The 18,405-nt window shown below is 28.8% G+C and overlaps 2 protein-coding genes across 8 annotated transcripts; one reads left to right on the top strand and one right to left on the bottom strand.

The window, feature by feature from the left end:
* Positions 1 to 4,265: 4,265 nt before the first annotated feature.
* LOC149881531 (uncharacterized) lies at positions 4,266 to 8,870 on the top strand. 7 transcript variants are annotated; one of them, XM_090067438.1, is made up of 4 exons: positions 4,266 to 4,289; positions 7,248 to 7,723; positions 7,829 to 7,891; positions 8,199 to 8,870. In XM_090067438.1, the coding sequence occupies exons 2-4, from the start codon at positions 7,252 to 7,254 to the stop codon at positions 8,306 to 8,308; spliced, it is 645 nt and encodes a 214-aa protein (XP_089923564.1). In that variant the 5' UTR covers positions 4,266 to 4,289; positions 7,248 to 7,251; the 3' UTR covers positions 8,309 to 8,870. The 7 variants fall into 7 exon arrangements, with proteins under 7 accessions (XP_089923564.1, XP_089923561.1, XP_089923559.1 ...); XM_090067435.1 differs by lacking the exon at positions 4,266 to 4,289 and adding an exon at positions 6,427 to 6,497; XM_090067433.1 differs by lacking the exon at positions 4,266 to 4,289 and adding an exon at positions 6,656 to 6,770.
* LOC149881532 (putative cytidine deaminase) lies at positions 5,581 to 6,426 on the bottom strand. Its single transcript, XM_090067439.1, has one exon. It carries the CDS (start codon positions 6,285 to 6,287, stop codon positions 5,844 to 5,846), a length of 444 nt encoding a protein of 147 aa, XP_089923565.1. The 5' UTR covers positions 6,288 to 6,426; the 3' UTR covers positions 5,581 to 5,843.
* Positions 8,871 to 18,405: the final 9,535 nt, after the last annotated feature.

Raw genomic sequence — 18,405 nt, 5'->3', positions numbered from 1 at the left:
TTAAATAAAAATCTCACATTTTTCAGATTTCTTTGAAAATAATATCAAATTTTTTTACTTCTTTTAACTATAAAATACAAAACAAAAGTTTTATGAAACAATTATTTATACTTTTGAAATAAAAAATTATTGCAATTTAATATTATTTAAAAAAGGGCACTTAATTTATAGAAAAGTTGTGAGGGGTTTATTACCATTTTTTTGCTGTTTTGAGTCACTGTGCGGCGGCTTCGATTATGCATACGAGTTAGCAGCCGTCCATAGTGGTGGATGTGTTTAGCAACATCTGAGTTGTACACAGCATCGGCAACGGTCCTTCAAACATCTGCCACAGTCATCTGAAATCTGTCACCTCTATCCGAACTCAAAAAAACTATTTAAGATATGTTAATTAAATCAAATCATTAAGTTAATGTATTTTAATAAGGGTTTAAACGTTCATCTAAGGAATGAGTAAGACTGCGTTTTAGGGGGATTCGTTCCTGAATATGTACTCAGGTGTTTGGTGATAACAATTGCGGGATCATGGGAAAAATGAGGCTGATGAATGCGATTGTGAAACTTTCCTCTTACTTTTTTAAGATTTTTTAAAATAATTTCATCTGCTAAGTTGGGTAGCTTCACCCATTTGTAATTCAGACTGACTAATAAGCGGTCCTCTGCCAGTCCGACTACATGATGCTTACTGACTCTTCAGTTATCTTAACGTCGGTAGTTTAGTGAATGATTGAAATTGTCTTTTTGGATGTACATAGGAAATTTGAGTAGCAATCTGTGGTTGTGTTCACCGCCACAGAAATAAAGTCCTCAAGAACTAAAGAGTGCATGATTGTTTGAACTGGGATAGCCTCGAAACGACTCTCAGTTAAAATTAAAATAATATTTCATTTTATTCACAGAGTGATTACTGCGATATTTTTTTACCATGCACAGTGGGCCAGTAGGTGGACAAAATGGGAAAAATTTTAGTTGTCTAATCTTGAAAACTTATTTAATTTTAGTATCTATATATATGAGGAGAAATTTATTGATAACTTATTTATATTAAATCCCTTAGTTACCAGGACTCTAAGCATTTGAATATTGAAATTAAAAAAAAAAAAAAAAATTATAAATAAGTAATTAACGGTGACATCAACGTTGTGTTATATTTCAGTTACATCTACGTTTTTGAAACAAAAAATTAGTACATGTTATTCTAGAGTATTAAGAGATAAGAAAAACCAATGTGTGAAATAAATTTGTCATAGCATGCTATCTCAGTTATACTTTGAAAATCACAGATTAAAAAAAAAAATTCCTTACGAAATTTTTTTTTTGCCGCACTATAACTAATAATTACCACAATTTGCCATGTGCTGTCCTATATTTATTTGATTTATATGATGCTTCAATCGAGTTTTAATTGATTGCTCGTCCCCTTAAATCCCCTTTCAGATTTTATATATGTTTTAACTTAGTTGCTATGGTACTAAATTTTGCATAGCAACAACTCATTTTTACATTAACGTTGTTTTAAAAGTATTTTTCTTGCGCTAAGTACACAATATTGGGGGTATGTATTAAAATGAGATTCACAATTCTTATGAGATTATTTTTTTTGGTTAGTATGGATACCTTACTTTGCATAGCATAGCAGCAACATATTTTTGGTAGTTGTTAGTAATTTAATTACTAACACTAACAGTAATTTAATTACTTTTAATTTTAATTACTAACACTTGTAGTAACTTAATTATTAACAAATATTAGTAGTCCAGGCGGCATATATATTATAACATTAAACTTTTAAATACAAAATACTTGTTACAATAATTATTTAGATATGGTTTTATTAAACTTAGACATTCATAATTTTCTCCAAAAAAACAATCTTAGTATTTCAAAACAAAATATTACTGAAGATATATTAAAATTTATTCAGCCAAAATTTGCTGATTTTAAAGACGTTGATTTTAGACATGCTGTTCAACGATTTGTTTACTTGTATAAAAAAAAGTGGAAATCTGCAAACTATACTGTCAAAAATTTTGAAAAGAAGTTTGTAAACTGGCTTAATGAATATTTAATTGTCAGAAAAAAAGACAATGAACCAACTGCAAGAAGACGTGTTCGAAAACCAGTTGCATTTGATAATAGTTCTAATAAAACTAAAAAACGGCGTGTATCTTGTTTAATTGAATCTCATTCATCCAATGAATTATTTTTTGCTGCTAATAAAAAATTTAGAGATGAATTTATTGTTATTGCTGCCAAAAACATTTTAAATATTTCAAATACAGATAAAGCAACTAAATATTCAGCAGACGAAGCACTGGCTTTAATATATGATGCAAGTCTGACAAAAGCTTCCTATCAATTAATTAGAAGTGGAGCCTTGGAGAAAGAATATAACATCTACCCTGCTTACAATGATGTCAGAGATGCAAAATTAAAATGTAATCCTGCAAACATAACAGTGGAGGACTATTCAGCTTCAGTTCCTTTAAAAGATTTAATAATTCATACTTTGATAAGAATCTGTGCAGTTCGGGCACCTGTGCTAAGGCACTTGATATTGAACGACAAAACAATAAAAACAATGACACTAACGTGTAAGGCTAGTTTTGATGGTGCTACTGGCTAAAGCATTTATAAACAAGTTTTATCAGAACCCGACATTAACAGAGATTTAAAGCGTGAAGAATCATTATTTATTACTTGTCTAGTACCATTGGATTTGACTGGATTTAACAACAGCAACGAAAAGGTGCCTATTTGGAGAAATCAAAAGTCGTCCTCCACAGCCTATTGTAGACCCATAAGATTTGCATACAAAATGGAATCCAAGGAATCTGTGATTGAAGAAGATCAGTACATTAAAAGTGAGATAGAAAGCTTGGGTATGATTTTATTAGAGGTTTGCAGATCTTCTATTGAAGTGAATTGTATTATTGAACTTACAATGATTGATGGGAAGGTTCAAACGATATTATTGTTTTATAATTTTTTGATGCAATTTAAAATTGACAATGTTTTCTTGCACTATTTTTTGCTTTTATTATTCCTAAAACATTATTTACCTAAATACTCAATTGTTATTCAATATAGGTGGGTCAAAAATCCGATAAAATATTCAAATATCAATTTACTACTTTGTAACTAAGGAGAGTATCCAGTAACTAAGCAATATAAGTATCCATAGCAACTAAATTTAAAAAATTATCACTTTTGTAAGAAGTGTGATCTCATTTTGGTACTCATGCCAAAATTTAGTGAATATAGCACTTATAAAATATCTGCAGATAACAAAATAGGTTGTTGCTAAGCAAAATAAAGGTATCCATAGCAACGAAATAAAAAAATATTACCTTCATAAAAAGCACAGACATCATATTAGTACTCATACTAATTTTAGTGAATATAGCTCTAATATTAAATTAGTTACGAATTTTGTCCAGTAAAAGTGAATTCTGGCCCACTGTGCCATGGTTGATGTCTATATTGCGGTGATTAACGACGATTAATAATCCACCGGCACCGAGCAACGCTTTCAAATTAAAAACCAACAAGCCTTGACCGTCCGCCGAATTTGCTGATTGAATAGACGCAGTTGTGAAAGACTGCATCTTGAAAGAATTTACAACTTTAGAACCTTCACTTAAATCAATTAAAATTATAATTCTAGTAACTTTATGATTCACCATACTTTTAAAGTAAAAATATGCACAATCCTATTTAGCTCACCTAATTTATTATCAAAAATTTTAACAAGTTTTAAAAGGAGAGTTCAGCCAGTGCTTCATTATTTGGTTTTAGACTCGACTTTTAAAAAATAGATTCAACTTTATCACTTCACTTTCTAAGCTAAATTACTTTATCACCAAATGTTGTAATAAGACGTAAGGGGGTTCTTTAATTTTCAAAATGAATGTAAATATTAAATTGCTTATTATTACACCAACATCCGAAAACTGTTTTCTTAACGAAAAGTGATGGGGGTGTTGCATTTTACAAAACCATACGTAAATCTATTAAAAATTATTCTTAAAGGAGTTTGCAGTAAATACTGTATGATTTATTTAATTATAGCTATGTTTCATTTTCAAAATGAATGTGGAACATTTTTTTAGGATAGTATTTATATTAAAATTGGGCATTCATATTTTAATTTTTTAAATCTAAAGAAAATCTATATAACCTAAATTTAATATAACCACTCAGTACTATAACAAAAGTATCAAATTATTGTAAGGTGGTGGTAAATAAGATTGTTTACAAGAAAAGATGACTGGAAATATCATGTTATGGTATTTATCTCTTTATATATATATATATATTTAAAATTACACATCAACATAAGAGGGAATTTTTTAAAATTGATTTTATACCAAATAGTTGTTTACTTCCACATTTCAAATCTAAAAACAAAAAGAATTTATCTTTCTTTTTTCTGACTTTTTGCCATTTTAAGTTTCATCTGGGTCACTGTAAGCTAAATGGAAAACAATTGATCCAACAAAAAAGGGTCTGCATTGCTTGGTAATAGTTTTATGATTTGTTTCTTAAAAATATAGTGTTTTTTGATTTAATTTGAACTGATTTTTCCAATACATTCCATATTGAAATCAAGATGACAGTCAAGTCAACAAAAAATTCTTTTGTTTTATTTTAATTTATTATTTTTAGTTGAATTTAATTGCTATTTTATATTTTAAAGTGTTCTTAAAGCTCAAATTGATAAAAAAACACTTTAGAAAATAATTTTTTTCTATATAACAAAAGCTCCAATTCTCATGTTTCATGCAACTTTATGCAGCAGGATAACTAGGTGAGATATCTTTGAAACTTTTGTTGCATGAGTTGAAAATTGTTGTAAGGTTTGTGCATTCTTAACCATGGGACAATATTTATGGATATGAAAATAGGAATTAAGTTAATAGTTTAAAAATCTAACTCTCAAGAATAAAATCAACTGCCTTTTACTAAAGCAAGCTCAACCGGTTAGTAAATCTATCACTAATGTTATTGAAATTTTTCATCAACCTAAGATAAAAATTTTGATATTTTTAAACATGAAAAATAAACTAAATGATGTAGGGATGGATGTTGACATAAAAAAAAAAAGAAAGAAGAAGATAAAAAAGCAAATTCTTTGTCAAAATTTAATACACTACAAGAGAACAGAAAATCCAAAAATGAAAACAAAAAATATTCAAAACATTATTTTTTAAATAAAGAATCTGAATCTATATTTGTTATTTTTAATCTTGAATTTTAATACCACATACATTTATAAAACTTTAATACTATTATACAACAAAATTAATTAAAAATTTCAAAAAAGTAACTTTTAGAAAAACCGTAACTTAACCAATAATAAGATACATCTATATAAATATAAATATATATCTATACCTATATTTATATCTATATTTATTTATATGCGCAATACCTATATTGTATACCTATTTCTTTTTTTTTTTTTTTTATACATACATACATACATACATGTATATATAAATATATATATATATATATATATATATATATATATATATATATATATATATATATATATATATATATATAACACACAAATTACACACATGAAAACACACATTTATATTACAAATTTTTAATATCTATATATATTTATATTTAATAAATTTATATATAATCTGCTTATAGAAAATTCAAGTTTATATAAACACACAGAGCATACACAAACATACACACAGATGTATATATATATATATATATGTGTGTGTGTGTGTGTGCTCAAAAAAATTTTCAGATCATAATCTTTTTATTGATCAACAAATAGGAAACACCAAGAATATTGAGAAATAGTCTAATAGGTTTCAAAAATTTTCTGCGGGAACCCCCTGGCCTTTTAATAAATCTTCTTTTAAAAATGAAAAGGGTAGAAGCGTATTGAGAGTTGTTACAGTGTGATTTTTATCATCAGATGTTAAAAATACTTCTACATCACCAAACTCTGACATGAACTGACGGCATGCACCACATGGATAAGTAAAAGTATCTTTGACATCTGTAGAGACAGCACAGGCCCTAAAAGAAGTATAACCTTCACTGACTGCTTTGACATAGGCTGTTCTTTCAGCACATATCGATAAGCCATAGCTAACGTTTTCAACATTACAGCCAGTGAAAATTTTTCCACATGAAGTATATAAAGCAGCACCTACTCGAAATTTACTATACGGTGAATATGAAAACTCTTTGGCTTTAATACATGACTCAAGTAAGTTTGAAATCTCTTTTTCTGTTAATGGTGAAGACATAATTTTAACCGAAGATGAAGTTTAAAACCGCACAAAAGGTGAGAGCTTTTTCCTGTGTAATAATTCTCAAAAGTTTAAATTGTGATTGCGTCATTTTAGAGGAGTGTAAAGAAAATCATCAATTCTACGGTAAACGATTTTCATAAAGTTAAAACCGTGTACTTCATACATTATAAATATCAATAACTACTTAATTTACAGACTGGCCAGGTATTGAATATATCTTAAAAATGAATTTAAAATCGTACATTAATTGTTTGATTACTTAAAACTCTTTCGACGTTTTCGATTAATGTGTTAACCATTGCTTAAAACTCAAAAAAAATATATGATTACGTCATAAAATAAATGTTGATGATGCTATGGACGGTAATCACAATTCTTACAAAACAAATGACGTTTCAAAGTTCAAACAAAACTTTGGCATTAAGTTATATTTGGCTTTAAGCTCTATTTGCATCACAAATGAAATTACGTCATAAAGTAAATGCTTAATGATTTATTTATACATTCTATTGAATATTTTTACCTTTAACTATAGAAGTAAAAGTGGATGTCTCTTACCAATTGCGTTGAAACTATTGTTAAGTACTGTAGATATTTGAGTTTATTTAATATTGAGTGTTAAACAAAGTTAATGAAAAAAAAGTAAGGATAGGTTAGAACAGATATATATATATATATATATATATATATATATATATATATATATATATATATATATATATATATATATATATATATATATATATATATATATATATATATATATATATAATGTTTTATTTGATAAATCCAAAATTAATCATTTTTGTAACAGATTTTTTGTAAATTTTTGTTAAAAAACTATATTGATTCATTGACATTTCATGATAAATGCAACAATCTTTCTGTTAAGAATAAAAATAAATATTAAAGATTTTAAAAAAATAGATATTTTTTTGATGTTTTTTTTTTTAGGTAAATGGAAACCCTGGTACAGGAGAGTGTTGATGATGATACCTTTGTTAGCATTGATCTAAGTGATGAAAATAAGTGTGAAATATGTAATCAAATAACAAATGAGCAGATTTTTCCCGTAGTTTTAAATGATGAATTTACATTGTTCGAAGGATCTCATTCAAAACATTTCGGACATATTACAATGGCTCATCAATTTTGTTTAAACAAATGGGCTGAAATTATTGAGCGTAACTTGAAAGTTGCAAAGAAGAATTCTCTTTTGTCTCAACAGTATGAAAAAAGGACTTGCAATCAAAATGCTCTATACAAAAAGAAAGAAAGTATCCAAGTTATAAATAAAGAAATTGAAAATAGAATTCACAACCAATTTCAAATTATTAAAAACCAAGATATTTTACTCTCTAAAAACACTGATGAGTATTTAATAAATGAATTTAAAAGTAAAAAGTATTGGAACAAGTATAAAAAGGAATGTAAGTTGTTGCTGTTTTTTTTAGTTTTCCTTTTTTCTTCCATATTTTGTTCTTCTAAAAATGCTTTTTTATTTTGTTATTTTGTAATAAAAGTATTGTTTTTAGTAATGCTTATGAGTTGTACTGAGCTTAAAGATATCCAAGAAGAACTCACTTGTCTAGTAAAAGGTAAGACTTCATTTTATCATAATTTTATTATACTTTACTTAAATACTTAAGAATATTAGATGGGCAGAAAAGATAACTTTATAAGGAAAGCATTCCTTTCCAGAATACGATTGTTATTTATGTGTATATTTTAAACGAAGGTTTATAGTTAATAGTTTAATTGTACCAAAAATTAATTAGTTAAAGGTAACATTCCTTTAATTAAAATTATTTAGTTAAAATTGAGATTGGTTTGGTTATGTGAAGTTTATAATAATAATCATTTATACTAGTTTATGGTTAATGGTTTTTTTTTCTTCCATTTAAGAATCTTCAAACATGCTTGTGAATCATTTGCAACAAAAAGACAAACTCACTCAAGAAATAGCCTGTCAATATAATCTTATCTCTCAACTAGTAAGCTTAAGAAAAAGATAGTAAACTGTCTTTTATTTCATTTTTTTTTGTTGTAGAATTTTTCTGTTGAATATTTTATGACCAAAGTCTGACTTTTTTCACTTGAAGCTTTTTCATTAAAGATCAAAAATTGATATGTTGAATAAAGTAAAACTTAAAAACTAAATTTTTGTAATTTTTTGCATCTTTTTTTTTTTTTGCTTAATATTTAGATGCAATTTTTTACTTAAGGTATTTTTCTTTTTTTAATTTACTAGGTAATATTATTACTTTGTTGTTTTTCTTGATTGCTCAAACATCCCCTTTTTCGTACCTCTCAGTCTCATTTCAATACATAGTTAATCAAAAGCTTTTCAAATAATCTCTTAGAAAGTAAAAAAAAAAAAAAAAAAAGTACATAAGAAATATGTATGTATGATTGTCTAGGTATAGAAATATGTGTGTGTGTTTAAGGATGTCAAATAAAGTTATGGTTGTTTTATGGTTTTAAATAAAATTGCAAACAAAGAAAAATTTCTACATATCAAATGTAATGTTACTTTTATGGCTAATTCATCATTCATACTTAAAATTTTAATCAAAATAGAAATCAAATTAATGAAAAATTTTTCTTTTTCAGACAAATAATTGATAATAAAGGTAATAATGCTTTTGTTAGGTTTTGTATTCGAATTGTATTTAAAATACCTAGCAAATCTCTATCTCATAATGAAATGTCTTGCATAGGTACCTCTATGTCTCTGTTACTTTCAAAAAGGTTCCAGAATGATTTTACGCAGTAGTGACACAATTATGAATAAACCAGCATGTTCCTTTGGTAATTAGTTTGAGAGGCATAACAGTTCTAATTAAAAATTTGACAATAAAAAATCTTTCATTTTTAACAATTAATTTTTCATGATCAAATCCTTTGTGACAAGACATTTTATTTGAAATAGCACATAATGACCCTCTTACAATAGCCCATGGCTTTACTAAAACGGGCTTATTCACCATAGATAGACCTTCAGCTCTTAACATGAAATCTTTACCACCTGTAGACATTGTGGGGTGTCTCATTTTCAACTTTGCAATGTTAATAAAGCATCTAACAATGAATCAAACAATGAATCAAACAATATCTTGTACTTTAAGAACTCTACCAAACTTTAATGAAAGTCATTTTTTTTAAAAAAAAATCTTTTGTCAGCACTTTTGTCCACAAATTTCAGTTTTATTTTTATATTATAATAAGACAAAGTTTTATATATATATATATATATATATATATATATATATATATATATATATATATATATATATATATATATATATATATATATATATATATATATATATATATATATTAGGGCCCTGCGAATCGCGAATCAAATGTCGCTTCGATTCGAGATTTGATTCGAAAAAAATGATTCGAATTTTTCGAATCATTTTTTTATTTAAATTACTTTATGCTTTCATACAAACGGCGTTAAAAAGTTTTCAAAATATCAATATTTATGTGATCAGAAAATTCAGTGGTAGAGTAATTTTGGAACGTAAACATACTTTTCATTAAAATTAATTGTCGATTAGGGATTTAAACAGAGCGGAACGCAAATTAGTAACGCAAAAGTTAGTTTTTATTTTTTGCGTCGTTAATGTTTGACTTCGCTTTCACTAAAGTAATTTTAAATTCGATACTTTTTGTTTGTGCTACATCAAGCTATTTTCGCATCAAGCTATAAAATGACTTCTAAAATATTGGCAGTTAAAGAATTCTTTGAAAAAAAAAGAAGTATTCTGGCAATGCAAACAAGAAAATTGCAATAAAAAGTATTCTGTTCAGAATACTGGAACTTTATCTCATCTATGGAACCTTTTAAAACGTGACCATAAAAAACTACACGTAGAAGCAACAAAAAAGCGCACATCTGCTACTAAAAGAAAAAAAAAATTCCGATAACACAATCGAGCAATCATCAAGTTCCTCGTTAAATTCGTATTTTATTCGACCTCCAATAGATACAGTTATTAAAAAAAAACTACGACCGTGCAGTGCTTAGATTTGTAATTGAAGATGGAAGATCATTTGAGACAACTTCTGGATCTGGCTTTATTAATCTGTGCTCAGTGCTTACTCAAGGGCAATATCATCCACCACACCCGACCACTTTATCTCGAAATTTAGGTGACATGGTCGATGATTTATATATTAACTTCTAACAAAGTATAAAAAGCCAGTTAATCTCCAAACCTAGCATCACTTTTGATCACTTTAAAGCCGACAATGGCGATAACTTTCTTGTTTCTACTTGCCACTTTATTTTATCACCTTGGGTTTTAGAACCATGCTGTTTATCAGTTGTAAATCTGGAAGTAATAAATGCTTGACACAAAGCTACTTCCACTGAAGAAATTTTAAGAAACGTGCTGTCAAAATTTGACTTGACTTCAGACAATATTTTCCGAGCTACAACCGATACTACTCCTAGTATGCCATGCACACTTAAACTTCTTGGGATTGATTGGCTAGGCTGTTGTGCTCATAAACTCCAACTTTGTGTGAAATCAGCTATACACAACCAACCAATTCTTGTTACATTAATTAGCAAGGCTCATAAAATAGTAGGATTTTTTCACTCATCATCAGTTGGACAGGCAGCTCTCAAAAAGTATTAGATTTCTCAAGGAAAACCTAAGTCAAAGCCTCCAATGGATGTGGAAACGCGCTTTAACAGCACTTCTAACTTATTGGGATGGATTGAAAAATTATCTTCGCTTGATGGATAAAAGAGGGATGGGTAAATTTGTTGACGATCTTATTACGCAGTTGGAAATGGGGTTTGATTTAAGTGAAGACGTTTTCCTTACCGCTACTTTCTTAGACCCTCGATTTAAATCAGAAATATTTACTTTGGCAGAGAAACAAATCGTAAAATCTTATCTAATGACATCTGAAAAAAAACACGATTTAAATATTACTATGATTCCCGCTGAAATTCAACTCGAAGTAGCAAATTTGTCATCTGAAGCAAATGGAATTTTTGATAAAATGTTTGAACATATCACTAAAAATCGTACTCTACCAGAGAAATGGACTTTAGATCAGCAATTACATTTTGAAACTACTACATACATCGAAGAGAAAACGTTGGGACGTTCAGATTGTTCTATTCTCTACTGGAAAAACAAACGTAACATTTTCCCTTTATTATCAAAAGTTGCAACTGATTTTCTTGCTGTTCAAGCTACAAATTGTTCGTCTAAAAGAGTTAACTCTGTGGGAGGAGGAGTGATCGACAGTAAACGCAATAGTCTTTCCGAGCAAAATGCGCAACGGTTAATTTGGGCTAGAAGTAACAAAAAGAGTTTGTTCAAATAACATTCAAATTTTGTAATATTTTGTATAGTATACATAAAAATAAAGATAAAAAACTTAAATTTCTTTCAACTAGTGATTCGATTCGATTCGCGAATCAAGACCTGCTTCGATTCGAGATTCGATTCGAAACTAAAAATGCCGATTTGCAGGGCTCTAATATATATATTTAAACACACATAGGCGTCGGCTTTTGATTTTGGCCAAGGGGGCGAATGGAAATGCTAGGAGGCAGAAATTCCCCCCCCCCCCCCTCCTCCTTCCCTTCCCTTCCCTTCCCTTCCCTTATTCTAATGGATAACTCCTAACTTCAATAAGAACACAAGGGGCTATTATCTATTTGAAATGAAATAAAAAGTTGAAAATAAATGAGAAAGGTACTCGGTAAGGTACACATATTTTTTCAAAATATAAATTGAAATTTTAAAGAACTTAATAAAAGACGTTCCTACATGAATAATTAAAATGTGGTATTTTTTATAAACTTATGAACTTGTAATTTTTAAAGCAAGAATATTGCTTCGATTGGTTTTTTTTTTTTTACAAATTCATTACCAATCTTCCCCGTATCCAGAATATCCAGTTCTTCATTGTGCAAATTGATAATGGAAAAGTGATTTAAACTTTTCTGAGTTATTTCATTTCTTAAATCTCTCTTCATTCTTCTTAACATAGAGAATGATTGGTCTGTAGTACATGTTGTTGTTGAAACTGTCATAATTAAGTGCATGAATTTTTTTAGCTCTGTTTGATGGACAAACATTTAAATGTCCTTGAAAGATGCTACTTTTAAATTTTGGCTTCAATTATGTCATGAAACATATCTCCATGCAATTTAAGTCGATCTATATTTAGATTAGAAAAGACTCTGTGTTCAATTACGACAATTGGGACTCAAAGGTAAACCTTAATGCTAGGCCGCTTAGAACAAAACCAATAGCTTCCTTGTTGACTTTATTGTAACGCTTTTTTGCAGTGAAAATGTGCGGCTCTGCCAATATAAGTCAAATTTAATTGGTAGCTTTCTTTTCCTTGGATCTTTAGGTTCATCTAAACCAAGAGTTTTCCATTCCTCTTTTAAATCATCCCATATGACAGAGTTAACTTTTGCTCATGAAACTTATTTCTTCATTTTTCTCACATCTCTCACCTTGATAACATTCTTCATAAAGTCTGTGAAATGAATCTTGTAAAATGGTAATAATATCAGTGCATGTTTTCAAATGTAAACTTTTACTCTGGACAAATGATCTCAAGGGCAACTAGTCACTTTCTTACTGAAATGTTTTGAACTAAGCAAGTCTATCGGTGATTGGCGAATGAACGTAATTAACTCCCTAGCTGAAGAATATCTCTTAAGCTGAAGAATATCTCTTACCTTGATAACATTGATAAAGTCTGTGAATGCGCTTGGCAATATACAAATATTACTCGAGATTCGATGGCTCTTATATCTATGCTATAGATTCGATATTATTCTATATTCGATATTTTTCTATATTCATTATTCTTATATCTCTGCTCTAGATTCGATGGGTCTTATTATTAAACTCCTAAAACATTACTCGCGCCATCAAAGCATTGCCCTCTTAAATCATTTTATGGGTAAATCTAATGTGGTTAATATATCACGAACCACTTGGAAAAGGGTTTTACAATGAGCTTTGTCTGTTCCGTAAATAACTAAAAAATATTCTTCAACTTGAAATATGTCACGGTCAACCGATCGAATACACAGTTAAATCTGTTCCATTACAGATATCTGAAGTCTCGTCAAGCATTATTGAAAATTTTTTAACTTTCTCAATTTTTGTTGTTGTAATAACTCGGATTATTTTTGCAACCATTTGAAGCAATTCGTTTATTATTTCATGTAAAATCCATTTATATTTCCTTCTCTGTAACCAAGTACTCAATTACGAGTCATCTGTAGCTCTAACTTTTGAAAACTGACTCAAATTTTATATCATCTGTATGACCTCGAATGGCTAGTCTTTGTCTTGCGAGTCCTTGTCTTGCGAGTTCTTGTCTTGCGAGACAACAGTGGAAATAATTTTTTTAAGAGCTTCTCTAAATTCCTTCATACATTTTTTTTTGGTGCAAGGATGAAATTTGTGAAGATACATTTATATCTTTATCTTTGCATGATTCTTTAGTAATATTAAATCTTGATTTGCTGATTTTTCATGGATATTAAATCTTTCAATGGCTTTTTTCCAATTATTAAATCCTTCTGTGGTAAACTTTGAATAAACGTTAGTTTCGTTTCTTTGAAATTGAACAGAACATTTTATTTTTGTCTTTGTCATAGTTAAGCCATTTGTACGTGTCAAGTCAGGAATTTTGAAATCTCTGGCTCGACACGTTCAAATGAAACTTGAAATTCCAGTTCCAATTCTTTTAAAACTGAAATTATGAAAACTTGCATTGATACTTTTTAAGGCTATCAAAATGTGCAATTCACACTTGCTGGTGTCTCTACCAGCTACAGCATTAAACATGCCCCTGTGGACTCGGTGCCTATGAATATATATATATATATATATATATATATATATATATATATATATATATATATATATATATATATACACACACACACATATATATATATATATATATATATATATATATATATATATATATATATACACACACACATATATATATATGTATACACTGTCCTCAAAAACATTAGCAACCAAATAAAAAAATGCTTTTTTCTACTTTAAATACTAATTACAGCAATTTTATTTTTTAAATTACGCTTTGAATACAAAAAAAGCTTAATATTACATATAAGAAAAAAGGTTTGTACATAATAAGACTACTTGAAAATGAATAAACTTGTTTTTTTGTTTTTATTGGTATTTTAAAACGTGGTCCTCCAAAACATTAGCAACTTTTTATAATTACTCACAAAAACTCACGGAAAATCAGCAGCACAAGTGTGGAAATAATGCCCAAGAGAATTGTTGTGTTGTAATTATTAGTACTTAACCAATGAGAATCAACTACCTGTTAATTTTTGTTCAGAGATGAATATGGAGTGTTGCAATTATTACAATATTAATTTAAGATCGCGTATATATGCTGTTTTGGATAATAATGGCAGGAAACAAGTATAATTTAGCTTTTCGAGAAAGTATTGTAAAAGATTACAAGAAAGGAGTCAAACAAAAGGAAATCACAACGAAATACTCCATTAACAAGTCAATTGTATATCGAATAATCAAACGGTAGTCCTTTAGAAACAGAACATAAGAGCGGAAGACCACTCAAAACATGTCGTTTCACCGATCGAAAAATTATTCGTCATGTTAAAAAAAATCTTTTTGACAGCTCTAATGATACTATTAAAAAACTGAAACTTTCCGTGTCTCAAAATGCAGTTTGTAGACGGTTACAACTTTCAGGACTTTTGAGCTTTAGAGCAGTAAAAAAACCTTTCATTTCTCAGAAGAATAGAAAAGCTAGAATTGAGTTTGCAAATTCTCATAGAGACTGGACTATAAATGATTGGTATAGAGTACTCTGGAGCGATGAATCAAAGTACAATTTGAAAGGTACTGATGGAAATTTAAAGGTTCGTAGACCTAAAGGTAAACGCAAAGATCCTAAATACACAAAAGGAACAATCAAGCATGGTGGTGGAAAAAGTGCAATGGCTTGGGGTTGTTTTTCTGGTTTTAGTGGAGTTGGACCTATTTACAGAATAAATGGCATTATGGATCAGCATGTTTATTGTGATATTCTCAAGGAAAAAATGGTTCCTCATACTGATAATAGTATGCCTCTTTTATGGACATTTCAACAAGACAACGACCCCAAACACACCTTTAAACTCGTTAAAGAATGGTTTGAAACAAATCAAATTAAAGTAATGAAATGACCAGCTCAATCACCTGATCTCAACCCGATTGAAAATTTATGGTACCAAGTTGAACTCCCCCTAAAACACAAAGGACCCTTCAAAAACGCCGATGAGCTATATAAAGCTATTGAAACCACGTGGAATGAGATTACACAAGAAAAAATTAATAAACTCGTAGAGTCTATGCCGAAAAGATGTTCCTTGATCCTAAAAAGTAAAGGATATGCCATTAACTATTGATAGTAAGATTTTTTAGGGTAGTTTTAAAAAAGTTGCTAATGTTTTGGAGGACCACGTTTTTGCGTTAAAATACCAATACAAACAAAAATTCACGTTTATTTTTTTTCAAGTTTTCTTATTATGTTAAAATCTTTTTTCATATATGTAATATTAACCTTTTTTTTTCATTTAAAGCGTAATTAAAAATACAAAATTGCTGTAATAAGTAATCAAAGTAGAAAATTTTTTTTATTTTGTTTGGTTGCTAATGTTTTGGAGGACAGTGTATATGTATGTATGTATGTATGTATGTATGTATGTATGTATGTATGTATGTATGTATGTATGTATGTATGTATGTATGTATGTATGTATGTATGTATGTATGTATGTATGTATGTATGTATGTATGTATGTATGTATGTATGTATGTATTTATGTATGAATGCATGCATGCATGCATGTATGTATGTATGTATGTATGTATGTATGTATGTATGTATGTATGTATGTATGTATGTATGTATATATATTAGCGATTTTGGTTTAAACAGAAAAATAAGCATCACTTTTGGACGTTTCTAGTGCTACATGTATATTTCTTATGTTTTTTTTTTTTTTTTTACCTTTAGGAATTTCAGACCCTCTTTGTATAGTAGAGAAGTATTGACAAGGTCGAGGGTTTTTATTAAGCTAGGGATTCTCGAAACGTTTCGGGAAAAATCAATCGAGAAAATTGTTACGTTACGATACGAGAGGTTTCGATCAGTTACGAGAGCGATTTCGAAAAATCAACTAATTTCTCGTAACATTTCGGTTACGTTACGGGAAATTCCCGGTTGTTACGAGAATCATTACGAGAACGGTTTCGAGTTTCTCGTAATGATTCTCGTAACAACCGAAACTCATTTTTCCCAAATTTTCATTTTCTCATTACGAGAATTATTTGTGTTTCGGGATATTTCGGGATATTTCGAGTTATTTCGAGTTCCCAAAATGATTTGCAAAAAATTTGATTAACCAGTTAATCAGTTGAAGGACGCATTTTTAGGACATTTGACGAGCGCAACAGCTGAATTTCGATACATATCGAGAAAATGAAAAAAATATTAATAAAAAATTTTCAATGGTCATAATTTGCTTTGAGGATGGTTTGCTTTTGCAATGTGACGTAGTTTGAAGAAGTGATGAAGTTAAAGAAATAGTCAAATCGCGAAACGTCATAGATTGTTCGGGATCGAACTCACGACTTTCTAATAACGGGACATATGCCTCAGACCGCTCGACCATTGAAACAGTCTAATAAAATTTAAAAAAAATACATTATTTAAATTATACACAGTACATTTACTTTTTAAAAAATTAACAAAAAACTGATGAATATAAATACGTTAAGAGATGAATATAAATACGTTAAAATACGTTAGCTTTTCTACTTTAATGTAAAGTAATACACTACAATAGTTATTGTAATTGTTTTCATTAAAACAATACAATAGTTATTGTAATTTTATTTCATTAAAACAATACAATAGTTCTCGAATTTTATTGTATTGTTAGAAGAAAAACAATACAATACTTATTGTAATTGTTTTTCATCACAACAATACATTACTAAAGTAAAATTTTGTTATTGTTTCTGTAATGCTTGAGTCTTCTGCGGCTGAAAATTCAGCCACTTATAGACTAAAAATTGCTTCTGCGGCTGAAAATTAACGCATGCGCAAAGTTACATCGAGATGACAAATAAATGATAACATCAAAAAAAAACTAAATTCTCAAAAGATTTTCCAATCGATAGGTCGCTCATTGTATTTTTTAAATTATCTTCAAATTCTCTTCAAATTCCTAAAAGATATCTCACAATGATATTTAAGTTAAGAAAATGAAGTAAATTAATATGAATACTTGCGCATGCGTTAATTTTCAGCCGCAGAAGCAATTTTTAGTCTATAAGTGGCTGAATTTTCAGCCGCAGAAGAATTAATCTTCTGTAATATTACGATACAATTTTATTGTATTGTAATGTGTAATTGTATTTAATTTTTACAATTACAATTACAATAGTCCTAACCCTAGTCTTGATAAGTAATATAATAAAAGACTTTAAATTGATATTTTCAACCTTTAATTGTGTTTTTTAAAAAAAGAAAACAAAATTCAGCTGTCGCGCTCGTCAAATGCCCTAAAAATGCGTACTTCAACTGATTAACTGGTTAATCAAATTTTTTGCAAATCATTTCTGGAACTCGAAATAACTCGAAATATCCCGAAATATCCCGAAACACAAATAATTCTCGTAATGAGAAAATGAAAATTTGGGAAAAATGAGTTTCGGTTGTTACGAGAATCATTACGAGAAACTCGAAACCGTTCTCGTAATGATTCTCGTAACAACCGGGACCCGATCGAAATAAATTTCTCGAAAGTTTAAAAACTTTACTCTCGTAACTCAAAAACATTTCGAGAAGAGTTCCGTTACGAGTCTCGTTTCGTAACGTATCGAAACAAAAATAGTTTCGAGAATTCCATGCTTAGTTTTTATACATAAAAGTCTGGTTTTTATTCATGTGTGACCAAAGTAAATTAAGGTATAATATTTGAAAGATCTTTCAAATAGTTCCTTTAGAATGTTGGATACGAGGTGGGGTTTTAAAAAATTTACAG

Source organism: Hydra viridissima, unplaced genomic scaffold (assembly GCF_058129835.1).
Source record: "Hydra viridissima isolate aposymbiotic clone 2 unplaced genomic scaffold, HvirCarnegie_v1 scaffold_11, whole genome shotgun sequence".
Classification (NCBI taxonomy): domain Eukaryota; kingdom Metazoa; phylum Cnidaria; class Hydrozoa; order Anthoathecata; family Hydridae; genus Hydra; species Hydra viridissima.
Note: the sequence above shows the minus strand (reverse complement) of the source record. Positions and strands in the feature narration are given on the sequence as shown.